The sequence below is a fragment of the Zootoca vivipara genome, chromosome 11 (assembly GCF_965207765.1).
Source record: "Zootoca vivipara chromosome 11, rZooViv2.hap1.1, whole genome shotgun sequence".
NCBI lineage: Eukaryota > Metazoa > Chordata > Lepidosauria > Squamata > Lacertidae > Zootoca > Zootoca vivipara.
In genome coordinates, this window is record NC_142594.1 from 1,842,409 (window position 1) to 1,860,871 (window position 18,463).

General features: G+C 42.5%; 1 protein-coding gene across 1 annotated transcript in view; it reads right to left on the reverse strand.

Moving 5' to 3' along the window:
- The window catches only part of CNTNAP2 (contactin associated protein 2), an 836,988-nt gene that overhangs the window by 271,565 nt on the left and 546,960 nt on the right, over positions 1-18,463 (reverse strand). Inside the window, exon 10 of the mRNA XM_035101355.3 lies at positions 17,485-17,623. Coding sequence (XP_034957246.3) covers positions 17,485-17,623 — 139 coding nt within the window. The remainder of the gene's footprint in view (positions 1-17,484; positions 17,624-18,463) is intronic.

An 18,463-nucleotide genomic window follows, 5' to 3' on the forward strand; every position in this document is an offset into this window, starting at 1 on the left:
TCTACCACTAACACTCTCCTACCCCCCAATTCCACTGTTATTGGGCCTGTTCCTGTTGGATAATAAGCATGATTAAGTCTAGTTAATGCATGGAGGGGTTAATGCCATAGACGAAGCTGTCCTGAGAAGCTCCCTGTCTGAAGAGGTTTTGAGTTTTACTGCCTGTGCAACCTATTCTGAAGCACATGAATCTGACCTTTGGAAACTTTACAAGAAAACAATTTTTTAACTTGCTGAACAAGTGTGCTTTTTCTGTGCTAGAGGAAGAAGAGAACTTTGTAAGAAATTTAGAAGTGCATATTTTAAAGGTCTAAGTGCCTAAATTTCCACACTTTACTTTGCCGTAGCTGCCAAGTCTCCCGTTTTTCGCGGGAAACCCCCAGATTTTAATCCGTTTCCCGCTGTTATCCCAAATAGGAAAAATTCCCGGAAATCCCCCGGATTTCCTACCTGCCACAGAGGCTACATTTGGGGTGCCACTCTGCCCATGCCTGGGCACCGGAAATCAGGGCAGAGCGGCACCAGACGTTGCTTCTATGCACATGCGTAGAAGCGACTTCCGGTGCCGTGCTGCCGCTGATCCTGCATTTTTCAGCGGGAGACTTGGCAGCTATGTACTTTGCTGCATAATTTGTGATTTTAAACCTCTACTGGGGTTCTCTCACCAAAGAGTACTTGGTCCAAACCTGGATCTTGGTTTCCAGGGGATTCTCCCTTTTTAACCTATTTATTCCTTGCCACCTACAGTACAATTCTGACAAAGAATGCGCTACACACAGTGAGCTCTTAAAATTCCCCTGAGGGAGCCATAAATAGTGAGCTAAGGAGTCTCAGTCTTAGGTTGTGCATGTGTGGCCTATGCAATGCATCCCCACACAGGTGTGGCAACAGGGAGATGGGGCTTCTGATTCAGATTGGACACAAGGAGCATGGCAGGCATGAAAACTGCTGCTCTAGGTTTTGGGGCTCCATTTATCACATTTGTAGACAGTGAAACAAAATTTTAAAAAATTATTATTTTTTCTTCCAGTAGCACTTTAGAGACCAACAAAGTTTGTCATTGGTATGAGCTTTCGTGTGTATGCACACTTCTTCAGATACACTGAAACAGAAGTCACCAGATCCCCACATATAGTGAGAGTGTGGGGAGGGGCACCACTCAGAAGGGTGGTGGGAACCGGACTGTTTATGACTGCATTTGGTCTTACAGGAAGCATTTACGACTGTTTACGACTGCAAATTGGTCCCGCAGGAAAAGCAATGGGTGAGATGGCTAAAGATAGCTTTACCATGTACAATGAGATAAGAATCCAATGTCTTTATTTAGACCAGGTTTCTCCATGGCTCCAAGTTTAGTGATAAACTGCAGTTCAGCAACCTCTCTTTCCAGTCTATTTCTGAAATTCTTCTGTAATAAGACAGCTACTTTGAGATCTTGTATAGAATGTCCTGGAAGATTGAAGTGTTCTCCTACTGGTTTCTCTGTCTTGTGATTCCTGACGTCAGATTTATGTCCATTTATCCTTCGGCGTAGGGTTTGGCCTGTTTGTCCAATATAGAGAGCTGAAGGGCACTGTTGGCATTTGATGGCATACACAATGTTAGAAGATGAGCAATTAAATAGTCCTGAGATGCTATGTTGGATGTTGTTGGGGCCAGTAATGGTGTTGTCCGAGTGTATGTGGCAGCAAAGTTGGCATCTGGGTTTATTGCAGGCTCTGGTACCAGTGTCCATGTTAAGTCTGGTGGTTGTATTATTGTGGATGAGGAGTTGTTTAAGATTGGGTGGCTGTCTGTAGGCAATGAAAGGTCTTCCTCCCAGAGTTTGAGAAAGAGAACTGTCATTGTCTAGGAGAGCTGTATGTGATTACTAGTGGTGTTCTGTTATTTTCTTTTTTGGGTCTGTCTTGCAGCAAGTTCTCTCTGGGTATGAGTCTGGCTCTGTTGATCTGTTGTTTAACTTCATTGGGCAGATATTTTAGTTCTTAAAAGGTTTGCTGTAGATTTCTTAGTTGTAACGTAGGGCCTGGCTGTATAGTTGCGGTTGTAACGTAGGGCCTGGCTGTATAAGATGGATTGTTTGGTATGTTTGGGATGGTAGCTAGAAGCATGTAGATATGTTTGTCGCTCAGTTGGTTTATGGTATAAGGTGGTGTCTATACAACCATCCTGTATTTTTATAGTGGTGTCCAAAAATGTATTTCTTGCATAGATTGGTTCATTGTTAGGTTGATGGTGGGGTGAAAGTCATTGAATATCTGGTGGAAGGTTTCCAGGGTCTGTGGACCATGTGTCCAGATAATAAAAATATTGTCAATGTATCGCAGATACAAGAGAGGTTTGAGTGGATAGGAGTTTAGGAAACGTTGTTCTAAATCTGCCATGAAGATGTTGGCACACTGTGGGGCCATGTGGGTGCCCATAGCTGTGCCGCTGATCTGGAGGAACAGGTCATCACCAAATTTGAAGTGGTTGTGGGTAAGGACAAAATGGCAGAGTTTGGTAGCAAAGTCTGCTGTGATTTTATCTGAAATGGTGTTCCTTATGGCTTGTAAACCATCGTTGTGTGGGATGTTGGTATACAGAGATTCCACATCCATAGTGGCTAGTATAGTATTGTTAGGAAGATTATTCAAATATTGTATTTTCCTCAGAAAATCTGTGGTGTCACATACGTAGCTGGGAGCACTGATGGCATATGGTTTCAGAACAGAGTCCTTATAGCTGAAAACACCCACTGTAATAGTGCCAATACCTGAGATTTCCTGGATTTCCTGGTTTCTGTATTTTAGGTAGAAGATAGAAAGTTCCTGGTTAAGGTTCTGCTGGTGTGTTTGTGAGGATCTGTTCTTGGATGTTTGTATGGATGTAGACAGTGAAGTATGTGATTCACAACTACTTCATGGGGTATGTTGTGCCTTCCAAAATGCAAATGTGACAATTGTCCCATGTGAGTGTTGGTTTGGGCAGCTACCGTGCCAGTAATGTCATATTTAGAGCACCCCTAGATGTATATATGCTGTCATTTAAGCAACAGTAATAATGATGATGGAAAGCACAGAGCCAGAAATTGCATTTCACTGCCTTTTGTGTCCCAGAAATGTGCTTTTGTGCTGTCACCGCATTGCTGGTGCTGTTTCTCCCCCTCTTCACTTTCGTTGGGAAGGCAGATAAGGTTAATGCTTGATGTATTTTCCTAAAGCGTGTCTCTCAATCTGGCAATACTGCCCTTTAAAATATGGAACAACTTCACAATAGTCACATAAATAATAGTTTACCAGAGACCTTCACAAAGGTTGCAGTTGCCCTTGCCTCTGGGCAGGTTTTCTTCAAAGTGTTGGATGAGAGTGAACAAACAAAAACCTCAATTTTTACAATCCCTTATATCTCTTCCTGTGGGTGTGATTTGGACAGGTGGGTGAGGTAATAAAGGACCTAAAAATGGTGACGCACACAGTAATGGAAAACAATATAAATTAATAATACAGCCCAGCATTGTTTGTGATGGCATTTTCCACTCTAAAATATGTCTTTTAATAGCTAATTTAATACCTGAGTAAGTGAGAGGGAATAATAATACTTTTGCAGATGACCAAGGAAAGATGAATTAGGGCAGGAAAGGTCTCTCTACTTGCTAGCATAAATAACAGTCATTCTTATGAATCATATTATTGCACAATCTGGACTGTGGAAAGTCTGGCATTTCCACAGCTTGCATTTGGTCCTTGCAGGCCCTGTGTGGTCGCAGTGGGGGGGGCAAATCTCTCTCACTCTGCTGCCAATGAATTATTTCCACTGCCAAATATTGCACATGGAGAGAATCATGGTCTTTCTGACTCACCAAACAACGGTTTAGAGGGCTGGGGTGATTCTGCGAGATTGTGATGTGGAGGAAGGCGCATGGCGAGAATCCCCTTCCCCCTGTAGACAGTGTTGGAAGTGCTGGGATTCAGCTCAGTTTGAACTGGCAGTGGGTGTGTCTGCAGGGGAAAGAGCAGATAGAGGGACCTCCAAATTTCCTAGACAGTCATTTCTTGCCAAACCTGTGGTCACTTCCCCCTTGGTGCTAGACTGATACACTTAGGGTTGCTGGCCTCTTCTTCTTCTTCTTCCTTCTTGGGAAAGGATACATCTTTTGGGTCTCCCCTGCTGACATGCAAGAGCAAGCATGGCTCAAGGCCATACCTGCCAAGTTGCTGTCAGAGAAATAAGGGACCGGGCTGGAAATAGCAGACCGGAAGTAGCGCTGCCGCCATTTTGGAACTGGGCGGAGCAGCATCAAAAGCATAGCTGCCAAGTTATCCCTTTTTTTAAGGGATTTTCCCTTATGCTGAATAGGCTTCCTCGCGAGAAAAGGGAAAACTTGGCAGCTATGATCAAAAGTTGCTTCTGAGCATGCTCCGCCCAGTTCCAAAATGGCCACTGCGCCAGAATAAACTGGGGGGAAACAAAAAATTCTGTTTTTTTCAGCTAGGAACAGATGGAAAAACGGGGATTTCCCGGGGAAAACGGGAGACTTGGCAGCTATGCTCAAGGCACCTTCATCTTAGTTAGACAGAACTACAAGCTTTTCTATCAAGCATACATATCCTCAAAAAAGAAAAAAAAGCTTTCTGACTTTCCTAAACTCAGAATCTCAGTGTGATGATATCTAGCATTGAGGGTGCTCCTTCAGTAGGGATCCAGTAAGTTCACCTCGGGAAGAGTGTTTCCAGTGACCCCCCCCCCCACCTTGCCCTTGCAAGCCTTATAAGAAGCTGCTGCAGGAGAGGGACCCTGAGCGGCATAGCTGCCAAGTTTTCCCTTTTCTCGCGAGGAAGCCTATTCAGCATAATGGAATTTCCCTTAAATAAAGGGATAACTTGGCAGCTATGCTGAGCGGTTGCATGGGAGAGGGGGAACTGCTCATCGGAGGGGGAACTGCTATTAGATGCTGCATGTTGTCTACATAATCTTGTATTTATAGTATTGGAAGGTTGGGTTTTTTGGCATATTATTATATTTGCTATTGTTTTGCTCTGTTATTGTAAAATTGCTTTTGTAGTGTTTGTTTGAAATGTGCCCTTGTTTGTTTGCTGTCAGCTGCTTTGAGCTTGACTTAGGTGTGCGTGTGTGAAAAAGCAGCATACAAATAAATGAAGAATGGGTGAATGAATGAACTTTCGCGGAGCATTTTTACTACAAATGCCACCAGACAGTCCCCCTCCCACCCTCCCCAAGTCGCCTGCTGTGTCAGGAATGATGCCTCCTTTGCCTCTTTCCTCTCTGCCACCACACACAACGCTGCATTCGAATATCTTGAGAATGTTGGTTAGGGAGGAAGAGTGTTATCCTTAGAAGACTTTATGAACATCAAGAGTATGGAAATGATCTATTGTAGGAATATGTTGATACCATTGTGCCAACACCTGGGAGTCAAGCAGAGAGCTAACTTCCCCCCAAAAATAGTTCTAATTAAAAAACTTGCAAAACTTGGGAACTTATTGCTTGCAGCCACCTTACTTTTTCTAGATAGTGATTCTTTTAATAAATTCCCCATATACAGTATGTTTCTATCTGCAGTATATGCCTGGTATTATATAATCATCATCATCATCATCATCTGATTGAAGTTATGTCAACGAAAGAAGGATTGCATTAAACAAAGATTAGTTGTTTGTATGTCCCCTTTTTCCTTCGTGAGAAACACGGTTCAGGTGAATTTCATGTGCCCACGAAAAATACCAATCCCCCTTTTTTTATTTAAAAGTTAACACCGCAGCTTGGACCAGATTAAAACACCAGCACCCAAATCATAACCTTGTGCTCAAGCTGTCTTTATTTCTGTTAACATGTTTCTTTTCTCCATATTTGTTAAATGTCATGGCAAAAAGGCTGACAAATGTGTATCAAATAAAGGCCCTGAAATATCACCAATCAGTTATTTTCATTGCTGCCAATCATCTGGTGGCAAGAACATGATAACCTTTTAAAAAGTTTGTTCATGCACATTGATTCTGGCTGTTCTAGCTGAAATCTTTTGAAATAGTTTTTCCTTTTAGAATCATAGAATCATAGAGTTGGAAGAGACCACAAGGGCCATCCAGTCCAACCCCCTGCCAAGCAGGAAACACCATCAAAGCATTCTTGACATATGGCTGTCAAGCCTCTGCTTAAAGACCTCCAAAGAAGGAGACTCCACCACACTCCTTGGTAGCAAATTCCACTGCCGAACAGCTCTTACTGTCAGGAAGTTCTTCCTAATGTTTAGGTGGAATCTTCTTTCTTGAAGTTTGAATCCATTGCTCCATGTCCGCTTCTCTGGAGCAGCAGAAAACAACCTTTCTCCCTCCTCTATATGACATCCTTTTATATATTTGAACATGGCTATCATATCACCCCTTAACCTTCTCTTCTCCAGGCTAAACATACCCAGCTCCCTAAGCCGTTCCTCATAAGGCATCGTTTCCAGGCCTTTGACCATTTGGGTTGCCCTCTTCTGGACACGTTCCAGCTTGTCAGTATCCTTCTTGAACTGTGGTGCCCAGAACTGGACACAGTACTCCAGGTGAGGACTGACCAGAGCAGAATACAGTGGTACTATTACTTCCCTAGATCTAGATGCTATACTCCTATTGATGCAGCCCAGAAATAATACTTTTTAACATCTGACCTATTAATTGCCAGCTCTCTAAATCCACTCTGTACCATAAGGCAGAATACAAAATCCACAGATTTAAGTCCTATCATAAGTATCATAGAATCATAGAGTTGGAAGAGACCACAAGGGCCATCCAGTCCAACCCCCTGCCAAGCAGGAAACACCATCAAAGCATTCTATCCTTTAAGTATGTCAGAACACAAACATCATGGGCAATGTGTACCTTATGTAATGGAAATGGATAGGCTGCCACAGATCATTTACTGATCATTTCTGCATTCCCAGATCACCCCCCTGCATTGCCACTCAGAGGGTGGGAGTGCAGCTGCTGTTTTGACTTGGTTTACAAGCAGAAGATGCTGAAGTGTTTCTGGACCTGTGGCTGTAGATCAGTGCCAGGATGGGAGCGTGCTAGAAGGCGCATACCAGGAGGAGACAGGGGACGTCCCTGAGGAGGAGGTCAGTTCCCCAACACAGGAGCCAGATGTATGGAGGAACATGACTCATAGAAGTAGAAGGCCCAGGGATCGCTCTGAGTGTTTAGAACTACACAATCGATTTGAAGTGCTCTTCCTTAACATGGAAGACGAAGAACAGACTCCATTTGAAGATCTCTCCCTCATCACAGTTGATCAGGAATATGAAGACGAGCAGCAAAATCAGTCCTCCGGGAATATGCAGGTGACCTTGGAAGGGACACCCCATTAAAGTCTCCCATCAGAATGGTTTTTTGATCACTATAATCTAATAGGGTATTTTCTAATTTCTGATAATTTTCTAATTTTCTGATAATTGGGATTAATATAAAATACTAGCCCCTTCTTTTTAGTTACATCTGAAGAGATAAATTCCTCCCCTATTTTTTTTGTTCACCAGCAGCCTACGATGATTTTTGTGATATGTGTCTTTTGTAAGCAAATTATATCTGATTTCCTCTTCATCAATAAATGCTCCACTCTGTTTCTTTTTACTTCACTATTTAACCCATTCACATTCCAAATCATGATTTTTAAATCCATTTTTATTTAATTCTTTTTCTACACTTGTTTTATTTAGTTTCCTTTATGTTTATTCCTTCTTTAAACCAAAAAAGGGGGAGGAATTACAACAGCACAACCAACCAAAAAGAAGAAAAGAAGGGGGGGGGGGACTACAATATCAGCTAATATCAAATCAAAACATTATTTAAAACCACTTACATCCAGGGCAGATTTTTCCCTTTACTTTGATTTATGTCAGCTTAGTCCTCGTCACTTTCTGACTTGTCTTTATCCCCTTTCTTCCCTTTCACTCCTCCCCAAAAAACTTTTCATATTTCCTCCAGAACTTTTCTACCTCAAACTCTGAGGTTAACCTCCTTCTATTCTGCTTCTAAGTGAAGGTTATCCGCTCCGGAAATTCCCATTTATAAAATATATTGTTCCTCTGTAGCGCATCAGCCAGCAGTTTATATTTCGATCTTTTTCTCAGAAGTCTTGGCGGAATCTCTCTCATTATGACGATTTCTTTATCCTCTATTTTCAGCTTCTGAGTCTTTTTATGCTGCATTATTCTGTCCCTTAGTATTCTAGAGTTTAAAAAGACTAAGCAGTCACTGGGCCAATTGCCGGCTCTTGCCTGTTTTGATTTCAGTCTAAATGCTTTATCTATACATATAGACACATCTTCCTCTTGCAAATCCATCCATTCCGCCAGTCCTTTGATGATGGTAGTTTCCACATTCTCTTCTGAATTCTCCTTCAGGCCTCTAAATCTCAATGTCAAATCATTTTGCCTTAGTTCCTGCATCGCGAGTGCATCCCAGATAGATTCTTGTGTGTCTTTTAATCTTTGTATTTCCTCCTTCATTTTTTCTTGATTTTTCTTGAACTCTCTATAATCCTCTGTATGCTTCTTCACGACTTCCTCTTGTTTGTTTATTTTCGATGTCAAGTCCTGGGTAGCTTTTTCCATCTCTTTACTTCTTTCTTGTAGCTCCTCACGTTGCTTGTTTAAATCCACTATTGCTTTAGATTTCTGTTCAATCATTTTAAAATTTTGTTCAATCTTATTTCCCATTTTGTCTAATTTTTCATTCATAGAGTCCATTATCTCATTAATCTCTGTTTTCATTCCTAATATCAATTCTCTTAAGTCCATCGGTTCTGTCTCCACATTGGACTGCCGTCTCATTGGACTGCCTCCACATTGGAATGCCTGCTGCCATAAGGGTAGTTTGGGTATTAAGTCTTTTATTTTCCATGTTTACCTCTCCTGAGTTTATTTTGCAATAGTAGCAATTTTACGTGTATTTTAGAATTGCCTTTGGGATGGATAACTCCCTGAGGGGGGGAAAGGATTTAGTCTTCTAAGTTGACATTTTCAAATGGTTGTTGGGAGGAGGGGTTTTCAGAGGTAGTTGCTTTACATATTGGGTTGCTTCCTTTACTTGCTCAATCAATTGATTGGGAGTCCACTAGGTGTCGCTGAATCTTCCTTTCTTTTTCCAGTTTTATCCCTTCTCCTTCCTGCTTCTTGTACTGTTCACCTTCCGGTTTATAGTGAATCAGCACCTCTTTGACGCCATTATCTAATACTTTCTATTGAGTTCCAGTTAGACTTCCCCTCTTATCTTCTCTACTGCTCCCGTTTACTTTAATTCCAATCGGGCTTCCAGCGGGTTATTTCTTGGCTGCCCCTTCTTCCCCTCTTGTGTTTCCCAGTGGTCTCTCTGTCTGCTCCTCTGGTCAAATCTTTTTATCTCTATGTCTCTTTGTTTTCCGTGTGCCTTTAAACGTTAAAGGATTTCAGACTCCTTTCCTCATCATCCCAGTTTGCCTCTTTCTGTCTGTATTTACCCCGTCTAAATCGGTAAGGGATGCCCATGCTCCTCTCTCCTTCTTATTCCGCTGCATTTCTCCACCTCGTCCTTTCCCCAGAAAAAATATGGGTACCTCCAGACCAGGCGCTTTGGGGAGGGGGTTCCCTTCCCTTCCCTTCTTGGATTTCTGGGATCTTACCTTGCTTTTCTGTATTTTCCCGTGTTGTTTTTTGTCCGCAGTTTGTGTGTCCTCCGGAATTACAGACAAGCTCCTTTCTTTGTTCTGGTTTTTATCTCCACTCCAGCAGCTTCCCAAAGCAAGGCTATGGTAAGTCCCAGTTTTTTAAAAAAAGATTCCATTCTGAGCCTTGCTCTTGTTGCAATAGTCGCCGTCAAATTGTGCCCCATCTTGAGGCATCTCATAGGGGGTGGGTGTTTCAAAAGCGCAAGGGCTCCGTTTCTTTCTTCTTGTTTTCCCAGCCTGTTTTAAGGCTATTTTAAGCCCTGTCACCGTGCCGCTTTGCCCTTGTACCCCAAAATTTTCCTTTGTGGGTTCAGGGTTCCCGTTGCCCTCGGAAACCCGTTTCTCCCTCTATGAAATGAATCAAATTGGTGGGTTGAATCTCCACCTCAGCGATTCACGATTAATATTATTAATATTATAACCAAAATGGTCAAAGGCCTGGAAATGATGCCTTATGAGGAACGGCTTAGGGAACTGGGTATCTTTAGCCTGAAGAAGAGAAGGTTAGCCATGTTCAAATATATGAAAGGATGTCATATAGAGGAGGGAGAAAGATTGTTTTCTGCTGCTCCAGAGAAGTGGACACGGAGCAATGGATTCAAACTACAAGAAAGAAGATTCCACCTAAACATTAAGAAGAACTTCCTGACAGTAAGAGCTGTTCGGCAGTGGAATTAGCTGCCAAGGAGTGTGGTGGAGTCTCCTTCTTTGGAGGTCTTTAAGCGGAGGCTTGACAGCCATATGTCAAGAATGCTTTGATTGTGTTTCCTGCTTGGCAGGGGGTTGGACTGGATGGCCCTTGTGGTCTCTTCCAACTCTATGATTCTTCTATGATTCTATGTTCTGGGTTTTGCAAGAAACAAAAAGATGTAACACACAAACACATTATATGAGAGAGAGCATTCCTGGAAAGATCTTCTGCCTCATTATCAGAGTAGTCTAGAACTCATTTAATATTTCTGTGGGAGCTGAGTTTGCAAAGTTGGTGAGGCTTGTAGGGTGTAAATAGTGGAGGTTTCTCTATCACTCTGCAAGTGATCCTGGATGTAGCTGCCCATGCTTCCTGATCTGAAAAAGCCCCATTGAAGGAGTCGACTCATTTTTTAACCCCCCTGGACTTTAACTGAAACATGGACACCCGGAAAAGCTGCAGAGATGATTTGGGGCGTGAAAGGAAGAATCCTCAAAACACCACCACAAAAGTAAGATAACCATGAAGAAATATAACCCCACACCCACTCATGAGGATTTCAGCAAAGTTTTGAATCCAGTTTCTATTGTCAATAGTCAATGGGGAATGCAGAATACATTTTTGGCACAGCCCTTGTGGCAAGAGATTAGCTTGCAAACCATGCGAACTAGGGCTAACCAGGTTTTTTTTTTTAAAAAAAAATCAAGCTGGTGTGGGAACAGTTATTTGCAGATGGAGGAGAGTAGTGCCCCTTTAACACAGAGGCATTGGAAATCTATTCATCATTGAGGCTTAAGTAAAAAAAAAACAAGAAGAAGAAGCTACAGCTTTGAAAAAAGGCTCCTTGTAACTATTCTCTGAGGTCTTGACCAAACAATGAAAGGGTAATGAAAGATCAGAATGAGCAATTGGTATTTTCCTTCAGCTTCACACAACCAAATGCAATATATAAGGCACAGCACAGAATCAAGAATTGTTATAGTCAAATTCGTACAAATACATAGAGCACACACAATAGATGGGGGCAGGGGATGCTGGTGAGTGGACTCTCTAGCCCAGGCATCCCCAAACTTCGGCCCTCCAGATGTTTTGGACTACAGTTCCCATCTTCCCCGACCACTGGCCCTGCTAGCTAGGGATCATGGGAGTTGTAGGCCAAAACATCTGGAGGGCCGCAGTTTGGGGATGCCTGCTCTAGCCCAACAGAGTCCACAAAGCACGCCAATAAATTCAAGAGCGAATTTGTTCTGGTGCAGAGTCTAAAGTAAGTAGGAATCTTATTTACTGATGTAATGATTTTCAGAAGGTCAGCTGGTGTAATGACACAGAATTGATCAACTGTTGGCATTTTAGCGGAACAACTAAAGACATCATCAAACTGGGCTAATGCTTGCTTACACAGACTTTAACTTAAATCACTGGCCAGTGGCTTTAGGCCCAGAAGTAGAAAATCAAGTGCCCTTCCTCTGGAAGATAGATGGAAGGAGTTAATGGGGTTTCTTGTTTGCTAGAAACCTCCTGAAGAATAATATGGATGCTTCTTTTCTGATATAAAATAACAAAGGCAATGGGGGGGGGGAGAGAGAGAGAGAGACCTCAGTGCCTTTACAAAAACTGACAGACAATTTCCGAGTTGGATTTCCAAAATGGGTACCAGAGATGGAGCCTGTCAGAAGCTGTCATGAAGCATGCAGCCTGGCTGCACAGTTGCCAAGAAAATGCCTGGAGAATCCTTGCAAGCGTATTTTAAACTTGTGAGTGCTGCCACATTGATATATGAAATATACTCAGCAGTTTACAATGAAGCCTGGGCAGTGAGATAGGTGTGTATCTGTGTATTGAGGCAAAGGATTTAAAATAGATTATAGAGAGTGCTCATAGAAGAAAAAAAAGAAACTAGCAGCTGCTGCTGAGCAAGAGGGCCACAGTAAGGAGGAGAAGCCAGTTTTGCTTCTAATTTTATAATCAACAGGGAGCTGTAGCTGGCCATGGTTCCTGAGGTGTGTGGCTACATGACATGTGTGCTGGCAGATATATATATATATATATAGAATCATAGAATCATAGAGTTGGAAGAGACCACAAGGGTCATCCAGTCCAACCCCCTGCCAAGCAGGAAACACCATCAAATATTTACCCCACTCACAATTTAATTATTTAGGTGTGGATGTGAGCAGACCTAAGCTGCCCTTGGATCTGCTGTACTTGCAGCCAATGTGGAAGCAGATGCAGTTCTGGACATGCATCTCCACCCAACTGAACAGGTTGAATATCTAGTCTGGTGCACTTGGGGATGTGGATCCTCACCAGTTGTTCACTTCAAGGGAAACTCCTCTGGGTGCCAAGAGTATGGATTCAGGAGGATATGGCCCTCAAGACAGTGACTTCAGAATTAACTCATTGCGCCACATTCAGCTAAGTTGTTATGCCGGCAGAAGCCACTGCAAGGATTCCTGCTGGTGCAACAGGACTCTGCCGCCCCCCCCCCCACTTGCTGCTTCCCTGCATTGTCCCCAAATTTACCCTGGAGGGTTGGGAAAGATAAAATCCTTGTACTGAAAGAACATTAGCAGCAGCACTAGGTTGAATAAGATGGTAAGAATCAGGAGGGAAACCCTGTATTCTCTAACAATCTATTTCCAGTCCTTCAGAACTGAAATTTGTTGTGAGAACATCATGAAGGCTTCCTTTCCCCAAAATACTTCCTATTTAAACAATGTAGAATATATATAGAATTTCCAAAACAAGCAAACTAAAGAAAAAGAAAAACCAAACACCAGAAAGAAGGCATAGGGATATGTTTTCTGTTCATTATACATTCCTCTTCTTTTAGAATTTCTCTTGCTTTTGTCTTCCTGTGTAAGAGTGCCCTCAACACTAGTTTCCTTTTCAGGCCCCTGTGTTAACAATATAAAAAGATACTTTCCAACCGATTTGAAATACGGTATAGAAAAATCTATGAAGAGCTGTTCATTTTAACCTCCAGCACTATATCAACTAATTCATTTAAGCTGCCCTTCAAGGAAGACATCAAGGATTAAACTGGAAACATCTGACATTCATTTCTCTGAGGGATTCTCTATTATTTCCCAGAATAAACCTGTTTAAGGCTTAATGCAATTTCTTACCTGAGAATTACCTTCATTTTCTATTCCAGACAGACATCTGCATGTACACACAGACTTCCAAAGTACACTCTTTCTCGTGTTTATTTATAAAATGAACATAAATCTAAAATGGTGAATTTAAAGAACAACGTGATACCATATTTACTCAAGTCTAATCTGCCATCAAATCTAATGCACACCTCAATTTTCAGAACCTTGAAACAAAAAAAGTATTTGCTGGTAAATATAAGTGTGCCATCGAATCTAATGCACACCTTCATTTTCGCAACATAATTTGGCCAAAAAAGGTGAGCAGCCGCGGCAGGAGGAGGAGGAGGAGGGAAAAAATAAGACATCCCCTGAAAATAAGCCATAGTGTTTTTGCTTTGTTTTTTGAGGGAAAATTAATTTAAGACGGTGTCTTATTTTTGGAGAAACATGGTATATGGTCAAGCTCAAAAACTTTATAAAAAATAAAGAAGGAGTTCAACAATATGATTTGTTCACGCAGAAAAGGGGCTTATTCATGATTAGAATGATAAAACAGGATATGTAGTCCTGCTGTGTGTTGTTTCAGATGCAAGTGTGGGTGGGGGACTTATCAACCTCTTACTTCTTTCTTTGCTTTTTTATTATTCAGTTCATTTATGGGTGAATTTAGTCAGATGAACAGAACACTGTTGTGTTTTTAAAATTGCTTTCCTTATGTATATCATCTTGGTTTACCTTGTTACTGAACTGGTTGGGTTAAGAAACCTTGTAAGGTGTACTATATATTTTTGCTAACTGTACTTTTTACATAAAAAGGTAAAGGACCCCTGACTGTTAAGTCCATTCACAGACGACGCTGGGGTTGCGGCGCTCATCTCGCTTTGCTGGCTGAGGGAGCCGGTGTACAGCTTCCGGGTCACGTGGCCAGCATGACAAACCAGAGCAGCACACGGAAACACTGTTTACCTTCCCGCTGTAGCGGTCCCTATTTATCTACTTGCACTTTTGGCGTGCTTTCAAACTGCTAGGTTGGCAGGAGCTGGGGCAGAGCAATGGGAGCTCACCCCGTCGCAGGGTTTTGAACCGCCGACCTTCCTATCAGCAAGCCCAAGAGGCTCAGTGGTTTAGACCACCTGACCACCCATGTCCCCACACGTTTTACATACAGCTACAATAAAAGTGACAGGGAGAAATTCTGGATATGCACACTGGGCACCTTAACAACCCATGGCGGCATTTCAGGGGATGCCAACCAACATCACTGAGCGTCAGCAAATGAATCCCTTCTGAACACCCCCAAACACCCTCGGGGATCCCAGCGCCTCAGCATGCTAAGCAGCATGTAGCTTGTTGAGCAGCATGGTTTTCTTATAACTCATAGCTTAAAAATAACATTTTATAATTTCCAAATCAATGCACATTTATTACCTCAAATATAATGAACAACTATTGTGTATGGAAGGTCAGTGTTATTCTATTATATGTGCATCACTTTAGAGACGCCGGCTGAGAAAGGCCAGCTTGCCAAAGGCAAATGATTTTATAGACGATACTTCCTGGTCCAGAGCTCAGTCTCCTGGGCACTATATTTCCATAGCTTCTTTTTCTGGATTCCTTTTCTGACTAGCAATGAGGCAGCCCGGGAAATGCAACGCTTGCATAGTTGTGTCAGTCAAATGCTTGACTCCTGTGCCCAACGGTATACAGTGCAGTCATACCTCGGTTTAAGTACACCTCGGTTTGAGTATTTTCAGTTTAAGTACTCCACGGACTGTCTGGAACGGATTAATCCACTTTCCATTACTTTCAATGGGAAAGTTCACTTCAGGTTAAGTACGCTTCAGGTTAAGTACAGACTTCCAGAACCAATTACACTCATACTTCGGGTTAAGTACGCTTTAGGTTGAGTACTCCGCGGACCCGTCTGGAATGGATTAATCCACTTTCCATTACTTTCAATGGGAAAGTTTGCTTCAGGTTAAGTATGCTTCAGTTTAAGTATTCCACGGACCATCTGGAACGGATTAATCCACTTTCCATTACTTTCAATGGGAAAGTTCGCTTCAGGTTAAGTACGCTTCAGGTTAAGTACAGACTTCCAGAACTAATCGTGTTTGTAAACCGAGGTACCACTGTACAGTATCTACAGGTAATATCCCAGAAAAAAACCAGAGTCTGGCTTACCTTGCCTGCTGCATTCATGAAACAGAGAAATTGCAGGACACGCCAATATCTCTTTGTCATAAGGACAAAATCAAAAGCTTCTGCCCAACATTGGCAAACAGTTTCAGGAAAAGTTATGACTCAATGCAGCTTCATTCTATTTGTACATCCCTTGAACTTAGCATGTCTTTAAACACACTGTCAGATTTTCATTAAAATTGACATATGTTAAACATAATCTATAATAACATATTGGATGGGAGGTTTCAAAATCCTTTCTAGCATCATGTCATGCTATCCCAGTGATGAAAATCCATGCACACGCTGCTTTGAGGAAACCAAGTGCAGCCAACCAGTTTCTGCAGGCTTCTGGGATAAATTAGTTGTGAATAATAATTCCTGTGCAATGTGCTGTGTGACAATCCTAATGTACAACCGTGCCATCTGGACTACAACAACAAACCCAGTTTGTCAACGATAAGAAAAGATGTACAGGAATCTGTTCTGTCACTTGCCAGGCAGCACACCAATTGCTTTGGCAACTCTGAGGCTTCCGGGTGAGTCGACTTATAGATGTTGCAGACGTGAAAGAAAAAACAGGATTTCTCTCCGCATAATCAGAAACACCTGTGACTTTGGAAGTTATTTTTCCTCCCAGAGCATATCTGTCTCTCAATTCTTCACGGTGACCTGGGTCCCCTCTAATTGCAGCCATGAATTGGGAAGCTTGCTTACAATGCCTTCCCACCCCCCACAAGATAACCCAGGAGGGCATGTGAAGACCCCTACTGGAAAAAAATGCATTCATCAAAGCACCTTTTGCTTCCCTCAGAATTTCTCAGATGTTTTGCCTAAGCAAAAACTTCAACATTTCACCAGGGAATGTTGCTTAACATAAAACACGGAGATAGCTTTCTAGCCTAGAGCAGCTTGGCTGTGGTTTTTTTTGTTCCCAGGCTTCCCTAAGTACCGGTAGTTTGAAGTCTGTGGCTCCCTTCATAGGACTTCCACCCCACCCACTCTCCAAACTCCTGGTGTCTTTCTAATAATCTTTTTAAAAGTGCAGATTGTACTGCAATTATTAATGTGAAAACAAAAATGCATGCCAATTCTAGCCAGTTCATCTGTTCATTTGGAGAAAAAGTCTAAGCCTTTAAGAATTGCTCATCTCTGTTGTTTGAGAGACTTGAGTTCAGCTGCAAAGGTGGAATTATTTATTCAATAAATCCACATGTGCAAATATAGAACAGCCAATGAAGGTTCAAATGAGTGGCTGATGGAGTGAAAGGGACAGCTCTTGTCACAACAATGTCAGGCCTCACAATGAAGTCTTGGTCTGTGCTGGGTGAAGTAGGAGGAAGTTTCAGATCCCACACCCCACAGCCTCCCAAGTCCCCCCTGGAGAGAGGGCGCTTGAGCCGCAGCCAGAAAAAAGGTGGGAGTGCATGACTTACTGAGCCCGAGAGAAAGCTCCTGTCATAACAATGTCAGGTCCCATTAACGAACAGAGAGAGAGAGAGAGAGAGAGAGAGAGAGAGAGAGAGAGAGAGAGAGAGAGAGAGAGAGAGAGAGAGAGAGAGAGCTTTTTCCCTGAAGGGATGGGTGCAGACTTGATGGCCCTTGGGGTCTCTTCCAACTGTCGGATTCACAGGAATCCCATCTCACAATCACACCCACCCTTTAGGAGTTACTGCTAAAGAGGGAGAGGTCTTATGATGGTTGTTGAAACACAGCAAAAGTTGAATGCAGAAAACAGCCTGGGAGTTTTCAAAGCAATTTACTCCTGTCTCCTGCCACATCCATTTCACGCTGCATCGTCCACCATGTCACTCCATGCTCTAAACTTACCGATCAATAATAGCGCACATATCAATGCTGACGTTGGCGAAACTTCCCAGCTTTCCTTGTTCTACTGCATGCAAATCCACCAGCTGATCATCGACATGGATAAGCTGCATGCAGCCTTGGAATGAGAGCTGAAGAAAACCTGTATATAAGTAAACAGACAAAATAAGGGTTGCTGTTATATTCAACAGAAAATTCAGGGAAAGCATTTGCATGCTTTTGCATTTGCATTTGCATCATACATTGTCATTCCTTTGCCAAAGCACATCTCAGTAAAAATCAAGTGCTGGGGGCGGGGGGGGGGAGGTAATAAGGGGCTTTTCAAAAAAAGAAATATGATAAAATGTGGGCATTGTCTTTATGGTGTAATTGCCTGTAACTGCAAGCATGGCTTTTAACTTGAGTTGCAAACAAGCCAGAAACTCAGTGATCTCTATTAAAAATCTATTCTGGCAAATCACAACTTATTGTGTGAAACTCCACAGTGTTGCACCTTGCTGTAAACGCAGGACAATGATGATGCCCACAGATGATGAGACGTTTATTTATGTCATGGAACCCCTTGTGGTTTTTTGAAATAAAGCAGAAAGTACTGCAAAAGAACAGCATGTTCCATGGCCTCATTTTTTTATTAGCCTCTTGTCCACTAATCAATAGTTTACAAACAACTAAAACACTTTGGTTCAGTGCACTCCAGGAAAAAGACGTGAAGAACTAGCTTCACACGCTCTAAGGAGGCCTGCTCTTATTGAATTGGACTGGAGAGAGTGCTGGCTGATCTATCCCAAATGAAGATGGGGCTCTGGCTCAATCCACCAGCCAGCTTCCTTGCAGGTGCCCCACTGAAATGGGCAGTAGCATAGCCCCCATCCAGAGGGCCTGCAAAGGAGCACCCCCCAGCAGGAGGTTGTCACCCAACCCTAGAAAAATGGGATTGCTCCATTTTTGGACAAAAGTGTTCCCTGTCCCTTTTGGACTTCAA